This window comes from Drosophila subobscura, chromosome O (genome assembly GCF_008121235.1).
Source record: "Drosophila subobscura isolate 14011-0131.10 chromosome O, UCBerk_Dsub_1.0, whole genome shotgun sequence".
NCBI lineage: Eukaryota > Metazoa > Arthropoda > Insecta > Diptera > Drosophilidae > Drosophila > Drosophila subobscura.
In genome coordinates, this window is record NC_048533.1 from 1,092,397 (window position 1) to 1,107,297 (window position 14,901).

A 14,901-nucleotide genomic window follows, 5' to 3' on the forward strand; every position below is an offset into this window, starting at 1 on the left:
AAAATGCATAAAACCTGCGTATTAGAGTAGTACTCTAATACACTAATACATCATTAATATACCTTAAACCTTTAATTAAATATAATGATGAGAGATACCAGTATATACAGATAATATACCTTAAACGGACGTGAACCCAATTTCTACGCTAGAAATATCCCTAAATAACGCACTGTTACGGGACAGCGCTGTAAGGCGCGCTAAAATGAAAACTGACACTGAGTTTGACGAATACGCATTGTTACACAAACATTTTGTAGGAACTGATTGTACGCCAGGAATCGGATCGATTGAATGATTAAAATATTCCGACTTGTTTGGGTTAGAACATATCTATTTTATTTTCACTTTTCTTTAATGATGCAGACAGATTGCCCGGCGGTTAGCTGGTGAAAGCATTTATGTATTGAGCTGAATAACGCGCTCTGCTTCTTCCGGCAACGTACAAGTAGTTTACAATCAAAAGAACATGTTCGTGTTAGTATGTTTTGTATAGACGAAAATGCGGGGATAACTACATATATAAGTCGAGTCAACTCGCGGATAATTTAACGGCGCTTCACACTAGTCCATTCGCCATCTTCAACGGCCTTGCTTTCTGTAGGAATATTGTTATTATTAACTATTAATCGATAGAAGAGTGAAGGTTAACTTACCCTTTTCCTGGGGCTGATCGCGTTTGGGAGCAGGCTCATCCCGTGGGCCGGGTGCAGTGCGCCAATTGCCGGCACCACCTCCTCCGCCGCCGCCAGCAGCAGCGGCACCAGAACCACCACCACCGCTGGGTCCACCTTCCTTGGGTCCGCGGGATTCTGGGCCGCGCAAATCGCCACGCACCTCGCGGTCGCGTCTTTCGCCAGCAGGGCGACGATTTTCACGATCACTCTGTCGTGGAGCGTCGCGCCAGTTGCCACCGGTCTCGCGCGGTGCAGCATCATCATTGCGGCGTGGCGGATCGTTGCGACGGAAGCCACCACGGTCGCGATCATCTCTGTCATCTCTTTCGCGTCGTGGTCCATCGTTGCGGAAGTCACGATCGCGGTCTCCGCCTCGACGCCACTTATCGTCCCGAGACGGTGGGGCGGCACTGCCGTTGTTGGCATCCTTGACGGCAGCACCACGCTGGAAGTCTGGCTCACGTCGTACACGCCACGAAGACTCGGCACCCTCGTTGTCCTTGCGTTCACGGTCTGCACCACGATCACGGTCTGCACCACGATCACGGTCTGCACCACGTTCGCCGCCACGCTCCATGCGATCTCCTCCACGTTCCATGCGGTCTCCTCCACGTTCCATGCGGTCTCCTCCACGTTCCATGCGTTCTCCGCCTCGCTCCATGCGATCTCCACCACGTTCCATCCGATCCCCGCCTCGCTCCATACGCTCTCCCCCTCGCTCGATGCGGTCACCTGTTGGTGCTGCAGCACGACGCCACTCTCCGGCACCTCCTCCACCAGTAGCTGCCGCTGCGGCGGGCCTGTCGCCACCACGTGGACGCCAGGTGTCACGCTCTTTGTCACTGCGCTCCCGCTCAACGGCCACCTCGCGAGCCAAGCGGTCGCGATCTTCCTTGATTTTACGCTCGGCCTCTTCCTCCTTGGCTCGCTGTTTCTCGTACTGGGCGCGACGCTTCTCGTCCTCGGCCTCGCGCTCGAGACGACGGGCCTCGGCAGCGGCACGCTCTTCGGCGGCCTGAGCCAGGCGGATCTCTTCTTCCTTTCGAAGGCGTTCCTCTTCCTTTTCGCGGAGGAAGGCCTGACGCCGCTCCTCCCGCCGACGGATGACGCGATCGGCCAAGCGCTTCTTGCGCTCCGCCTCCAGGGCAATCTCGAACTTCTTAAGCTTCTCCACGTACAGGGAGGCGCGCTCCTTCTTGAGAGCCTCAAGAAACTCATCACGGTCGGGATACATGCGCTTGAGGCGCTCTTGCTGGCTGACCGCATCCTTGCGCTCAGCAATGGCATTCTCGATGCGTGTCTTCTCGGTGGCTTCCCAGAACTCCTTGTCCTTGACTTGCTTCTCAGCCAAATATTTCTCAAAGAGCGGGATCTCCTCCAGGCGCTTGGCGCGCTCATAGTAGTCAATCTTCTTCTCCTGCGACTTGAGTTTCGACTGCAGCTCCTTGGCCTCGCGCTGCAACTCCTCGCTCTCGCGCTTTGCGATCTGCTCGGCGTCAAGCTTCTTGATGCCTTCATCATCTAGCTTGGCGAGCATTTTCTTGCCGTGGGCGGTCTGCGATATTTGCTGGACCTTCTCCTTGAGACTCTTCTCTTTAATGGCCTGAATCTCATTCTGGTGACGCTTGCGCTCGCGCTCTTCATTCTCCAGCTCCAGGCGTTTCTGCTCGGCCAGCTTGGCCTTGCGGGACTCCTCTTCCTGGCGGCGCGCTTCCTCCTCCTCGCGCGCGTTGTTTTGCTTCTCGATGTACTCCTTGCGGTCCTCGATGATCTTCTGCCTCTGCAGAATGCGTTGGTGCTCGCGATCCTTGATCTCGTGGTAGTGGTGCACCATCTGGGTGCGAAGCTTAGCCCGCTGGTCGCGCTCGCGATTCGGATAGACAACGGACACGGCTCGGGTCAGCACTGTGGACATGTTCACCAGCTGGGAGCGAATCTGCTCTGATGGCATCGACTGCAGGGCCGGTCCATCGGGACGGTACTCGCGCTGGCTCTCGGTGAGGTCGGTTCCAAAGTAGATGCTGTTCTTCTGATGATCGATACGTATCTGCATGTCGTTGTGCCGCACCGACTCGACCAGCAGCTTCTCCAGCTCGAAGATGTTGCAGAAGGTGGCCAGCTCCAGCAGGCGCTTGAACTCGATACTCTCGTATACCTGCGAGATCTGTCGGATCAGGCGCATGATGGTCACGTCCTTCAGCGACTGAATGTACGGGCTGAGCAGATTGGTCTCCGTGGGGCCCGTCTCGATGATGTCCACAATGGTCTGGATCCTCTTGCAGAGATTTAGAGGGTTGAAGTCCACCTCCAACCAGTTGTACAAGTTGCGGAAGTCTTCGGAGACGAGTTGCGGCACATTCAAGCGCACCTAGAGAAGGGGATTAATGCCCGGTTAACACTTGATTTACTTCAATGGAGCTGAGCGACTGCTCCAGCGTTGGTTACTCACCACCTCGCGGATGAGAGAGACACGAGTGGGCGGCTGGGGCAGGCCAAGAAGGACTGCCAGCTTTTGGGCCTTCTCAAGAGGGCTCTTGTCTGCCTCAATGAACCGGTCGAATTCCGGATGGGCCGACGGCAGAGGGATCGAAAGAGTTGCCAAGAGAACGTGTGCTGCCATGCGCTGCAAGTCGTCCTTGGTCAGGTTCTTCTTCAATTCGCGCGTCAGCTGGAAGAGCTTTAGCAGAGCGGCGGCATGGAAGAGCTGATTGCCTGCCTTGCTGAAGACCATCGCAAGTTTCTGGTAATAGTTGGCCATCGTCTTGGGCACGGGTGTCTTCTTGGAGAGGGCCATCAGGCCGTGGATGTCCTCGATGGCTTTGTAGGCCTCCTGCCACAGCTCCATCTGGATGGCAGAGTCGAGCAGATACAGCCTGGTGTCGAGGCACAGTTGCTGCGTTTCCACCTTGTTGATCGAGACGCCAGTGGTCTGGTTACTGCTCTTGCAGATGTCCTCAAGATGCTTGCGCAGCTTGTCGCACAGGCGACGGAATTCGCTCTTGCGATTGTATTTCAAGCAGAACTGAAAGGCCATGCGAGCTATGTCATGGTACAGAGCCTCGCAGTGGGTGTTGACACGCAGCAGCTCCAGGCACTGACAATACGACTCCCAGAGGAACTTCACCCAGGGCAAGAGAATGGTGCGGTCGGACCGGTCCTGGGCATCTTCCCCGCACACTGCGCTCATCAGGATGCTCTCGGGAGTGGCGATGTTGTCCAAGTCGTCCAGCTCCAGCACAGCCACAGCCGCGGAGGACTGCGCCTGGGCCGCCTCGGTGTGCTCCTCGGCCATTTTCAGGTAGCCGCGGATGACATTCTCCAGCGAGTTCACGTTAACCAACTGGAACATGTTGCGGTACTGGAAGAGACCCTCCTTGGCAATGTGCGACTTCTTGAGCTCCACGCACAAGTACAGGTACTTAAACATGAGCGGCTCAATAATCGTCTCCGAGTAGGCATAGTTCCACCTTTTGTTGCGGAACACTTCCTGAAGGGTATCCAGGGCCCGTAGAGGTTTGCCCACCTCAATAAATTCTGTGGAGAGAGAAAGAGAGCGAGAGGCGTTAAAATGCAAATGTCAAGTGAGAGAGAGTATCTCTCTGACGTCGGCCACCGCATGGAAAATTTCTGCACACTTACCATTAGCTCGTTTAAGGGCATTTTCCGGACGTTGGGTATAACGCGCCATGTTTGCTCAATTGAATGTTTACGCACCGACACTGGCAGCTGGAATTATAATGTTTCTGGGGCCGACAGATGCTGAAAATTGGAAAAACTTTCGGCTCGCCTACGTGTGGCCAACGAGGTTAACACAAAATGGCCGAGTTGACGGCCGAGGGCTGCACGACATTGTTGTTATCGATATTAGTTGACGATAGCTATAGACGGTTTGAACCACGGCCTGCCAAATGTAAACAAAACTCGCGGAAACAATTCGCAAATTCAGACAAAACACAAATGAGAATGTGGAAGAAATGCATGCATCGAAATAAAAAAGCAGCTCATCAGTTGATGTATAAAATTTTCGAATTTTAAATAATATAACGAATATATTAAATTTATAATATTAATATCGATTTACATATATTACAAAATTTGGATACCGTCTAAAATCTAACGAAATGTACCTTTCCATTCTTAGGCACTGGGTAAACACTGCGGAAAACAAAAATTACTGTCAATCAAGTATCCAACACCGCCGAAAAAAAATGTCTCAAACTTCATATAAAATAAACTGCACCCGGAATTTTTCGTTTAAGCCTAGTACTCAGATCGAAAAAAGAGGCCGCTAGAAAAATCAGTGATGATATTCGTATGGAACCGATAGGAAATGTTGTCGCGCACAAACTACTTTCTAGCGGCTGTACGCCACTAACCATATAGTATAGTAGTATATACCACTATATTATACCACTATACTATATGGTTCTGGATGGTGGAGTTTCCCAGCGAGAAGACTGCCTTGCAGTATGCCGAATATATACCACTACCACTATACTCTTTGGTTAGTGGCAGTACTCAGATTGGAAAAAAAAACTGGCCGATTAAATCTAGAAAATCAGCCGATAGTATTTTGTGGTTTTCGATGGTAGGTTTCTAGCAGCTCGATAAATATAGATCTATTTTATATTCCGCCAGGGTACCTAGCAAACAGACAGTAAAGTTTTAACAAAATGGAGACAAAATTGCCGCTGAAGTGGATATATAAATGACCACCGTGCTTCTCAACGAGCTTGAGGCCATCAACGGAAAAAAAGAAAAAACTTATTGTAGATAAATGAGATTATATTGAATTTATTTGCATATTACAAACACAGCAAAATCATCAGAGTGACCATGCACGTTTGAGGTGTCACGGTCACACAGTTTTAAATATGTAGCAAATTCCTGACGGGAATTTTCCGGAGTGCAGGAGACAGGCCCTAAAAATATACCGGAAACTCTATTTCGACATCAAAATATATTGAAAAGTATACAACTAAACGATACTATCGTACACAAATTAAAAATATCATCCATATCGCAATATGAACAGTCTTAATCATCCTAATCAAGTTGAATTTAATGTTAAACATGGCTTTTAAATGCATACTATGGTTTGCACAGGAGCATGTAAATTTCAGAATATCAGAGTTCGAGTCACTTGCTAAAATGTTTGGCCTTCAGTTTCGACTAGTGTCTCAACAGCTGTTGGTGAGTTGATGGAGAACACACAATTGCCTGTCCGTTTATTTAAATGACTTTTATATTGGCAGAAACCGTTCTGGATAGTGGAGTTTCCCAGCGAAAAGACTGCCTTGCAGTATGCCTCCCGCTCCGTTGCCCTGCGTGCTATATTCGAGCTATATTCCTACGCAAATACCCTGCCAGATTTTCACAACAGACTTCGCTCTCACGTGGATACGCACCAGAAGGAGCTTGCGCGACACTTCAGTAGCGATAGTAGCTTTAAAATCACTGTCGAGACCTACAATAAGCACTTTAGCCAGCGGGAAAAGGTTGAGAAGATTGAGACGATGGACTACTTACCCATCGAAGGCGCTGTCGATCTGAAAAACCCTCTGGTTGAGTGGTGGTACCTCGAATTTTGGGGCTTGGATCCAAAAGCAGTGCCCCCCGTTCCCGAGGACATTCTTTTTGGACGTCTTCTGGCCCAGGGTCAGCGACATTTGATCAAAGATCTCTCTTTGAAGAAGCGCAAATTCATCGGGAACACCAGCATGGATGCGCAGCTAAGTCTGCTTATGGCCAACCAGGCTATGGTTCGGGACGGCGACTTGGTGTTTGATCCTTTCGTCGGTACGGGCTCACTGCTGGTAAGCGCGGCCAAGTTCGGGGGGTATGTCCTGGGAGCTGACATTGACTACATGATGGTGCATGCGCAATGCCGGCCCAGCCGCATATCCCAAAGGGTTCGAGAGAAGGACGAGAGCATTCGAGCGAACTTAAAGCAATATGGGTGTGCGGATCGCTACATGGATGTGTTAGTAGCCGATTTCTCGAATCCTCTCTGGCATCCCCGCCTTTCATTCGATAGCATTATAACCGATCGTAGGTAGAGATTATGCAAAATGTCGCCTAGCATCTAGCTAAACTTAAATATGTACTATGTTTTAGCTCCATACGGAATTCGCGAGGCAACGGAAAAGGTGGAAACAAAAAAGAGTGCGAAAGAGGACACACGCAGTGAGGACATGATCCACTATCCGTCCACTTCGCACTACTCGCTGCAGAGCTTGTACTGCGATTTGCTCGAGTTTTCTGCAAAGCACCTGAAACTAGGAGGACGCCTCGTGTGCTGGCTTCCCTTCCATCGGTAAGATCATTGAATAGATAGATTGGCCAAACTAAATCATTCACGTCGCCCACGCAGAGAGGACTATGATGAGGAAATGCTGCCACATCACAAGCACTTGCGGCTGGTGGCCAACTCCGAGCAGCCCTTAACTGGCAACACTTCCCGTCGCCTACTAACATATGAAAAGATTTCGGAGTACAGCCATTCAGAGGCTTCGGAGTCCCGAACAACGTTTGTAAATACGCCCTCGGAGGACTTCAGGGATCGCTACTTCAACAACGCTCTGGAGTCTCGCAAGGATCGCCGAATGCGCAAATCAGAACTACGCGAGCTCGGACGCCTGGAAATGGCCAGCCGGGGAAAGATTCCCACTGACGCACGCGCGAAGAAATGTGACTTGAACAAGGCCCGTTTCGCCTAGCAGCCAAAGCTCATTTTTACGTTGAATAAACATTTATGAGATATTTTTTCTTTTTTATTTGTATCACAATCTGCTATTTTATGTCCCGTGTCACTGCATCTGCCTGCTCCGCTAGACGACACTTGAAAATGTTGGCAAAACTGCTGAGAAAGGCGTTAGTGGCCTCCGGGATGCCGATATGCCTGCCGAGCTGTTTGCTGAGAGAGGTGACACCTTTGCCCTCGATACCACAGGGGATGATGTGTTCAAACCATTTCAGATCAGTGCAGCAATTCAAGCCAATTCCATGGGTGGTGACATAACGAGAGCCGTGCACGCCAATGGCACAAATCTTGTGGTCGCCCACCCAAATGCCTGTGTCCTGGGTAGTCGTAGCATCTGGAATACCAAGCTGCCGACATGTCTCTATCACCGTGCGCTCCAGGGAGGCTACATACCAGCGGATGCTCGGCTTGAATTGCCGCAGGTGTAGTATGGGGTACGCGACCAGCTGGCCAGGCCCATGGAAAGTGATCAAACCCCCACGATCCGTACGATGGAACTCTGCTCCCAATTTTCGCAGCCGATCTTCGTCCTCTTTTGTATAGTTCTTGGTCCGAATGCCTATTGTGTATACAGGATCGTGCTCCTGGAGAACAATGTAATTGCGAAATTCAGCGAAATCGTCCAAGTTTTGTGTAGACTTCGCCAAAAGTTGCTGCAACTTCAGTCCGCTGGCATAGCTGTGGAGTCCACAACGCACCACGGTCACGAGCGGTTGCCTTACGCACATAATATGTTTATTTATTATTTATATTCATTTTTTATTATTATTTTTTTTTTTTTGAGGTTTTATGTTGGGGTAGAGGGGGATTATTTGGCCGCCCGCCTTTACAATGTGGAAATCGCCACGTCGAGATATGTAACTTGTTACAGTTTTACTCAAATTTTGTCGATGAACTCGATTAATGTTTAGTATGAGCTAATTTGTTCTTTTTCGAAGAATTTATTATATTTCCTTAGCGATGGGTAGCTTAGTCTTGTTGTGTTGTACTTGGTACAATTAAATATTATATGCGATGCGTCATCGATAGTATCGCAAGTATCACTAATGTTACTATAAAATGTGTGCCTATCAAATGCACTGCCGCTAAGAAGTCTATTGATCCTTTTAGCGTCAATGGCTTTTATTTTTCTATTTAGGAACCATGGTTTTGTTAAGGTAGAGGGAAAAAGTGAGCAGTATCCTGTGCGTTTAACGCTGGCAAACTCGGCACACTCTCTCTCCCATTCTTCTTTCAGTATTCGGTGTTTCTCACATATTGCATCTTTAAGATTGCATTTAACGACTGTATATTTTCCCAGTCTGTGCTTCTTTGGCTGATGAATCTACTGCAGTGTTCTGAGGAATGTTTGCGTGGCCGGGTATGAAATGGATTTCTACCTTCCTTAGGTATTGGGCTTGACGGATCTTCTCCCTGATTTTATAAGCGATATATTCATTTTTTACATTTACAAATTAGGGTGCACATGCACATAAAGCAACTATATAGTAAATTGCACCCTAATTTGTAAATTTAAAAAATGAATATAATTAATAAATAAAAAAATAAATAAATAAAAACACAATTAACCGAAAATTCTGGTTTCACTAGTTTCTGGGCTGAGTCCTAGCCATCTAGTAATATTAAATAGAAAATCAAGGCGTGGCATATGATACTCAGAAAGGACCGATAACGATTATCAAATTGTAGATCACTGTAGATCACCTGAAAAATGTTAGAAAAAATAAATTGTAGGATACAGTGACCCATAATTTTTGTAAGTAATGAGGAAGGATGGGGGCTGCAAGTAACATTTACAAACAGCATTACATTCCCATTGAACTCAAGGCGTTCAAATGTTTAGAAGATCGGAGTTAAATGGGTTAAGTTCATTATGGTCGTCGGTATATTTTGAAAATGGAAAGGTATATTTCAGTATATTTCTGCTGGTCTGACTTCATTGAGAGTTCCGCGGTCCGCGGTCACACTGCTTTGCGATAAAAAAAACACTCACTACGGTACATTCAAAGATGATATAAGGAGACTATCGCTATGGCTTATCGAAATATTAATATGCACTGGTCAGCGATAGTCTCTCGATAGTGAGTCAAGGCGAATTTACAATTGAGGTGATTAGGTCGGATACGAAAGACATGGTAAATAGTGATATGGTGCAGTTCATAATTTCCGTAAGTAATCAACACAAAAATGCCTAGGTTTTACAACAAATTTTCTCGCCAACATATATATTTCTACGCTGTGAAGACGTCATCTCGCTGGTCAATGCGCCTTGCATAGGGTTGACAGAGTTATCAGATAAAAGCAATTTATCGATATTCTTTAAAAATAAAAATATATTCGCATAATGCACTTTGTCTGCCAAAATATTCATACATATATTGATATTTGTTGTTAATAGTTTTAGATTTTTTAACAACGGTTATGATGTTCTTAAAAACATTACACTTGTTGTGAATAGAGGGATAGCAGGGAACTGTTAGGAACAGCCTGCGGAATTAAATTAAAACAACTACATATAAACAACCAAAATATATCTATACATGTATAAAATTAATACATTTTGAAGAACCGATTCGATAGCTTTTAAATATTTGACAACCCTAAAAGGTCCAAATTGCCAATTCACAATGGTATGGTTTTTTCTTTTTCCCGTGTCGTGTCTTGTGCTGTACCCGAATTGGCCATTGGCCTTAAACATAAAAAAAACACTCACACTCTCAAACGCGTTGGACATTATTTTTGCGATTTGAAACGTTGCAAAGGCACATCATATCAGCTATCAGCACATTTATTGATTGTTTGGATGCCTCAGAACTCGTCCCTCACTGGGAGTGCAGTAGCGCGTAAATGTTTCTTCAGGCGAAGGGCACGCGTAGACGAATGAAATTCCAATAGGCGAGCGCAAAGCTGAGTGTGTGAAAAAAGCACAGGCTCGAGAGCACGCTTCTGCGTTTACGTCGCGGGATATGGCGACACGTCAGGATGACCGCGGGGATGAGATTGGTGGGGGCAGTGAGCCTGCCTCCTATCATATTTTGCCGCACACGGAGGAAATGGCGAATTATTTGGCCCATCAACAACAACAGCAGCAGCATCAGCATCAAAACTTTCTGCTGCATCAGCAACATGGTCAAGCTCCCCCCGGACCCATGATGTGGACACAGCCACCTCCGCACTTGGGTGGCCCGTATCCACCGCATCTCCAGCAGCAACAGCCGCAGCCGCAGCCACCACCGCAGCCTCCACATGTGTATAATGAATATCTGTATAACCTGGCGTATTCGGGGCAGCCTGGACAGCCCGAGACATACTCGGTCCTGCCCGTCGGGCATGGGAACTTTCTCAAAGTGTATCACTGTCCCGAGAATCCCGTCAACGATGGCACCGCTCCCCACTTCACGCATATCAACATGGCATCACTGAACCACCAGCATCCACATCACCAAGGCCCACCACCGACACCCCCCCAGCCAACACCTCTTTATGAACTCTTCGCCGCCGGTCCGTTGCTGCCGAAGCCCGAGATGAATATTGTCGGAGCTGCGGCAACCCAGCCTCAACCATCACAGCTCCAGCCTCAGCCGACCAAGACCCACTCCCATATTAATCCACAACCACCTCCGCCCCCTCCTCCGCAAGTCCTCCATCCCCCAAGTAGTGCAAATCTGCTCATCAATAACCTGGTGAACAACTGGTCGCCTAATCTGACAGGAGGAAGCTACATACAATTCGGGGACGAGATTAATGAAAACGCCACCAGCCAGATGGACCAGCCGCAGCCGCCTGCACACCATCAGCAGCAATCGCAGGCCACGCAGCAGCAGCCACAGCAGCAGCCCCAGCAGCAGCCCAAGCAGCAGCCGCAGAAGGAGCAATTGAGCAAGCCCCTAAGCCCTCTGCCGACGAACGCAAAGACCGCCAAGTCGTTGAAAGTATTGCCTCTGGCCACTGAAAGCATCTCAACAACTGGCAGCATCAACAAGTCGCCTATTGTGGTGGCTGGTCAGCCCGATGGCAAGAAGCGCATAGTTGCCGAGGTTAAGCCCATGCCGATGTCGTACTCGGATGTCCTCAGCAAGGGCACACAGTCGAGCGGCGCAAGCGGCGAGACGCGTGCAGCTAACGGATTTGACTATGCAAGTCAACAGCAGCAGCAGCAGCAGCAGCGACGGCAGGGTAAAGAGGAGGGCGTCGGAGGTCGGGAGTTGCGTACGGCGAAACGTTCTCCACTGCATGATGCAAAGGATACGCCGCTTGTGCTCGCCCCGAATGCTGGCCATGCGCATGGCAACCGTGGAAAGAAGCGAGGACAGTCAAATCACGCGGGGCAGCTAAAGCAACAGCAACAACAGCAGCAGCCACAGATCCAGCCACAGACACAGCCACAGCAGGCTGCAACGCTGCAGCCCGCTCAGATCAAAACGAATAAAGCCACCAACCAGCAGGAGAAGAAGCGGCCCTTGCAGCCGAGGAGCAACGTTAGGGCTAATGAGCAAAAGACAACCACCTCATCGATTCCCGCCAGCAACGACAATGGCATCGGCAGCGCCCAGAACCACACAAACAACAGCAATTCAACAACAAATCCTGCCATCAATCCAGGCCTTTCGTCCCGCAAGCCGAGCAGCAATAGCAGCAAAGGCAACGCCAATGCAAATCAGTCGAACTCCACTGCCTCAACAACACCAAATTCGGGCAGTAGCAACAGCAACAGCAACAGCAACAACACAAACAACAACAATGTTAGTTCCTCTTCGTCCAAACGATATTCCTCCTCGAATATGAATCTGAACTCAAATAACAGCGCTGGCTATTCGTACTCCTCGAAGCGGAATCGAAGCAACGCCGCCTACTCCTCCTCCAACTCGCCCTCCCATGCCAGCAGCTTGTCTAGCAACAGGAACTATGAGCTGGCGAAGCGAATTCTGCACACTTGGTGGATTTACACTCTGAAATTGCTCACCTGGCTGTTCTACCTGGTCTACGACATTGTTGTGCTGGGCTTCAGCATGGCCTATGATCGGTTGGCAGTGGCTTATGTGGCCGGGCTGGCCTATGCGCGGCAGCTGCACAAGGAGCTAAAGCAGAATTCCGGCAAGCCGAGCATCTGGTTGCGCAACTACTGGCGACGTTTCGATGCCCGTTTCGCCAAGACCTCGCGTTGGGCCTTTTGGAGGCGATTCTACAAACGAAAACCACCTGAATCCACCTCCGAATCGTTCAAGACGGGGCGCCTGCCACAGACAGGCGAGGAAGCGATGTACTCGCTGCTTAATTGTAAAGGAAAAGATGCATACAGGTGAGCCACAGTAAAAAGTTGTAGCAGCCAGCAGAACACTTTGCCCTTAACACAATTTTCCTTTGTTGCAGCATATTGGGAGTGCCGCCAGACAGCTCCCAGGAGCAGATCCGTAAGCATTACAAGAAAATTGCCGTGCTGGTGCATCCGGATAAAAACAAACAGGCTGGCGCGGAGGAGGCCTTCAAGGTGCTGCAGCGAGCATTTGAATTGATCGGGGAACCGGTACTGTTTGCAAACCACTAAATCCCACCCTGATGATATTAAACTAAGTTTATTTGTCCAGGAGAACCGCCTTCTCTATGACCAAAGCATCGCTGAAACTCTGCACGCCGAGAAGGCCTGGACGGAGCTGCATGATCTGCTGTCGCAACTGCAAACCAAAATGGCTGAGGCAGCCAACACTATAAGGTAAGAAAACGATAGAACGATAAATTGTTTTGACTCTTGTCATTACGAACCCCCCTCCTGTATTTGTGTATGTAGATGCAGCACCTGTGCCCAGCGCCACCCTCGCAAACTAACCGAACGTCCTCACTATGCGGCTCGCGAATGTGCCTCCTGTAAGATACGTCACTCTGCCAAGGATGTAAGTATCCCTCCGAAATCCCTCCGCCGAGTGGCAAATATTTGTGGCAGCAACTTTATTTTGTGTGTGTGTTTCTTGGGGATACCAGGGGGATATCTGGGCCGAGACCAGCATGATGGGTCTGCGATGGAAATATTTGGCTCTGATGGATGGCAAGGTGTACGACATAACAGAGTGGGCCAATTGCCAAAAGGGTGCCCTGTCCCACTTGGAGCCCAATTCGCATATGGTTCAGTATCGCATAGTTCGCGGGGCCCAGCAGCAACCGCCATCGCAACAGCCGCAGCCACACCACCACCCTCAGCAGCAGCAACAGCACCCACACCCGCACCCGCACCCGCACCCGCACCACGATCGTGGTGCGCACCATCCCGGCGTTGGAGTCAGCGGCGTTAGGTAAGCAGCACCCTGGAATAGCCCGAATCCAAAGCATTTAAATGATAACTGGCCCCTCTTCCAGCGAGGCCACGCTGCACGAGTTCTTGGACAATTTGTACAGCGGCCAGCATCCGGGTGCGCACAATGCCTTTGCGGGCAACGCACGCCGTCGGGCGCGTCGTAACTGAGTCCAAAGTGTTTTTAAAATCTCCAATCCACAATTATAATCCATGCCCACGCGTGTACATCGTCAGCTGCGTGGTACTTTACTCTCCTGTACACCTATGCGCCAGCAGCAACAGCAGAAGCAGAAGCACCAGGAGCCGCAACAGTTGCCGAGCAAGTACTCATCTTCTTCCCTTCTCGCCCCACGATGGCTGGCAACACAGTGGCAACACCCATCCCATCAACAGTTGAACAGCCATATTAAACACTTCTCTGTATAGTTTACATTCAAAAGATGATCCTGAAAATGTTTTACTTGTCACGTAGAATCGTACAATTGCCTACCACTTAGATAACGTCTATGTTTTAGCCTCTAATTCTACTTCTACTTGTACTTGTATTTCTAATTCTTCCTATCATTTATGGACAGCTTAACACACGCCTAGCTCGTAGCCAACAAGTTTAGCTCTAAGTTCTAAGTATATTAGCGCGCCTCCCCCTCCCCCTACCCCCACGGTGGCCGCCCATACGTTTCTGCCGCGTACAGCGAGGAGGCGGGTGGGAGGAGGGGGGCACACATGTAAAATCTAACGCATCCAAATTAAACATAAATGTTAATAAAACTGTATTGAACGCCTAAACCCTAAATCCTTCAAGTCTACATGGACTCCAGCAAATGCAAAGACAAATGAAAAGAATATTTTGTTTAGTTTTTTTATTGAAAAAATGCTCCACTCCGTTTTCGCCTAATTTTCTATGTTGTTCTTACGTTTGTTTCGTAATGTGGTTGGTTTCTGTTTCTGGTTTTTTGTATAATAATAATTACATGGGTGCAGGGGATGGGACAGGTGCTTTTCACATACTCGTAAATGCTCCACAAAAATGGGTTTCTGTTTCTCGATTATAAAATGTCTCGAATACTCGCATGTTAGGGCCTGGATTGTGTGTGGTGTGTGTGTGTGCCGGACTTACAGTCTAATTTGTTGTGTAAATCGATCTAATACCACCCATGTGCCAATGCCAGAGCATG

The 14,901-nt window shown here is 48.9% G+C and overlaps 4 protein-coding genes across 7 annotated transcripts; 2 read left to right on the forward strand and 2 right to left on the reverse strand.

Annotated features, from left to right (window-relative positions):
* Positions 1–536: 536 nt before the first annotated feature.
* LOC117896395 (eukaryotic translation initiation factor 3 subunit A) lies at positions 537–4,504 on the reverse strand. Of its 3 annotated transcripts, none has more exons than XM_034804702.1 (5): positions 4,317–4,504; positions 3,127–4,211; positions 1,396–3,045; positions 657–1,290; positions 537–598 (listed from the first exon to the last, which is right to left on the reverse strand). In XM_034804702.1, the coding sequence occupies exons 1-5, from the start codon at positions 4,363–4,365 to the stop codon at positions 549–551; spliced, it is 3,468 nt and encodes a 1,155-aa protein (XP_034660593.1). In that variant the 5' UTR covers positions 4,366–4,504; the 3' UTR covers positions 537–548. The 3 variants fall into 3 exon arrangements, with proteins under 3 accessions (XP_034660593.1, XP_034660592.1, XP_034660591.1); XM_034804701.1 differs by having other exon boundaries at positions 657–1,184; positions 1,215–3,045; XM_034804700.1 differs by having other exon boundaries at positions 657–3,045.
* Positions 4,505–5,707: 1,203 nt separating this feature from the next.
* LOC117897624 (tRNA (guanine(10)-N2)-methyltransferase homolog) lies at positions 5,708–7,439 on the forward strand. 2 transcript variants are annotated; one of them, XR_004649100.1, is made up of 4 exons: positions 5,708–5,870; positions 5,933–6,732; positions 6,795–6,993; positions 7,051–7,191. XR_004649100.1 is itself a non-coding variant. In XM_034806592.1 (4 exons), the coding sequence occupies exons 1-4, from the start codon at positions 5,742–5,744 to the stop codon at positions 7,394–7,396; spliced, it is 1,470 nt and encodes a 489-aa protein (XP_034662483.1). In that variant the 5' UTR covers positions 5,710–5,741; the 3' UTR covers positions 7,397–7,439. The 2 variants fall into 2 exon arrangements, 1 of the variants encoding a protein (XP_034662483.1); XM_034806592.1 differs by having other exon boundaries at positions 5,710–5,870; positions 5,933–6,728; positions 7,051–7,439.
* On the reverse strand, positions 7,424–8,448 carry LOC117897625 (putative lipoyltransferase 2, mitochondrial). Its single transcript, XM_034806593.1, has one exon. It carries the CDS (start codon positions 8,166–8,168, stop codon positions 7,470–7,472), a length of 699 nt encoding a protein of 232 aa, XP_034662484.1. The 5' UTR covers positions 8,169–8,448; the 3' UTR covers positions 7,424–7,469.
* A 1,639-nt stretch (positions 8,449–10,087) lies between these two features.
* Positions 10,088–14,519, forward strand: LOC117899604 (transcription factor SFL2). The gene is made up of 6 exons (XM_034809727.1): positions 10,088–12,739; positions 12,811–12,964; positions 13,026–13,150; positions 13,226–13,328; positions 13,417–13,724; positions 13,789–14,519. Exons 1-6 carry the CDS (start codon positions 10,407–10,409, stop codon positions 13,892–13,894), a joined length of 3,129 nt encoding a protein of 1,042 aa, XP_034665618.1. The 5' UTR covers positions 10,088–10,406; the 3' UTR covers positions 13,895–14,519.
* Positions 14,520–14,901: the final 382 nt, after the last annotated feature.

What these genes read in the sequence shown, in the direction of transcription:
- LOC117896395 (XM_034804700.1), bottom strand. Translation starts at nt 4,365, where the DNA reads ATGGCGCGTTATACCCAACGTCCGGAAAATGCCCTTAAACGAGCTAAT. An exon ending in TGCCCTTAAACGAGCTAATG is followed by an intron (nt 4,212 to 4,316) that starts GTAAGTGTGCAG and finishes CTCTCTCCACAG; the next exon opens with AATTTATTGAGGTGGGCAAA. An exon ending in CGATCAGCCCCAGGAAAAGG is followed by an intron (nt 599 to 656) that starts GTAAGTTAACCT and finishes ATATTCCTACAG; the next exon opens with AAAGCAAGGCCGTTGAAGAT.
- LOC117899604 (XM_034809727.1), top strand. Translation starts at nt 10,407, where the DNA reads ATGGCGACACGTCAGGATGACCGCGGGGATGAGATTGGTGGGGGCAGT. An exon ending in TTGAATTGATCGGGGAACCG is followed by an intron (nt 12,965 to 13,025) that starts GTACTGTTTGCA and finishes TTATTTGTCCAG; the next exon opens with GAGAACCGCCTTCTCTATGA. An exon ending in TACGTCACTCTGCCAAGGAT is followed by an intron (nt 13,329 to 13,416) that starts GTAAGTATCCCT and finishes TGGGGATACCAG; the next exon opens with GGGGATATCTGGGCCGAGAC.
- LOC117897624 (XM_034806592.1), top strand. Translation starts at nt 5,742, where the DNA reads ATGTTAAACATGGCTTTTAAATGCATACTATGGTTTGCACAGGAGCAT. An exon ending in CGATAGCATTATAACCGATC is followed by an intron (nt 6,729 to 6,794) that starts GTAGGTAGAGAT and finishes ACTATGTTTTAG; the next exon opens with CTCCATACGGAATTCGCGAG. An exon ending in TGCTGGCTTCCCTTCCATCG is followed by an intron (nt 6,994 to 7,050) that starts GTAAGATCATTG and finishes TCGCCCACGCAG; the next exon opens with AGAGGACTATGATGAGGAAA.
- LOC117897625 (XM_034806593.1), bottom strand. Translation starts at nt 8,168, where the DNA reads ATGTGCGTAAGGCAACCGCTCGTGACCGTGGTGCGTTGTGGACTCCAC.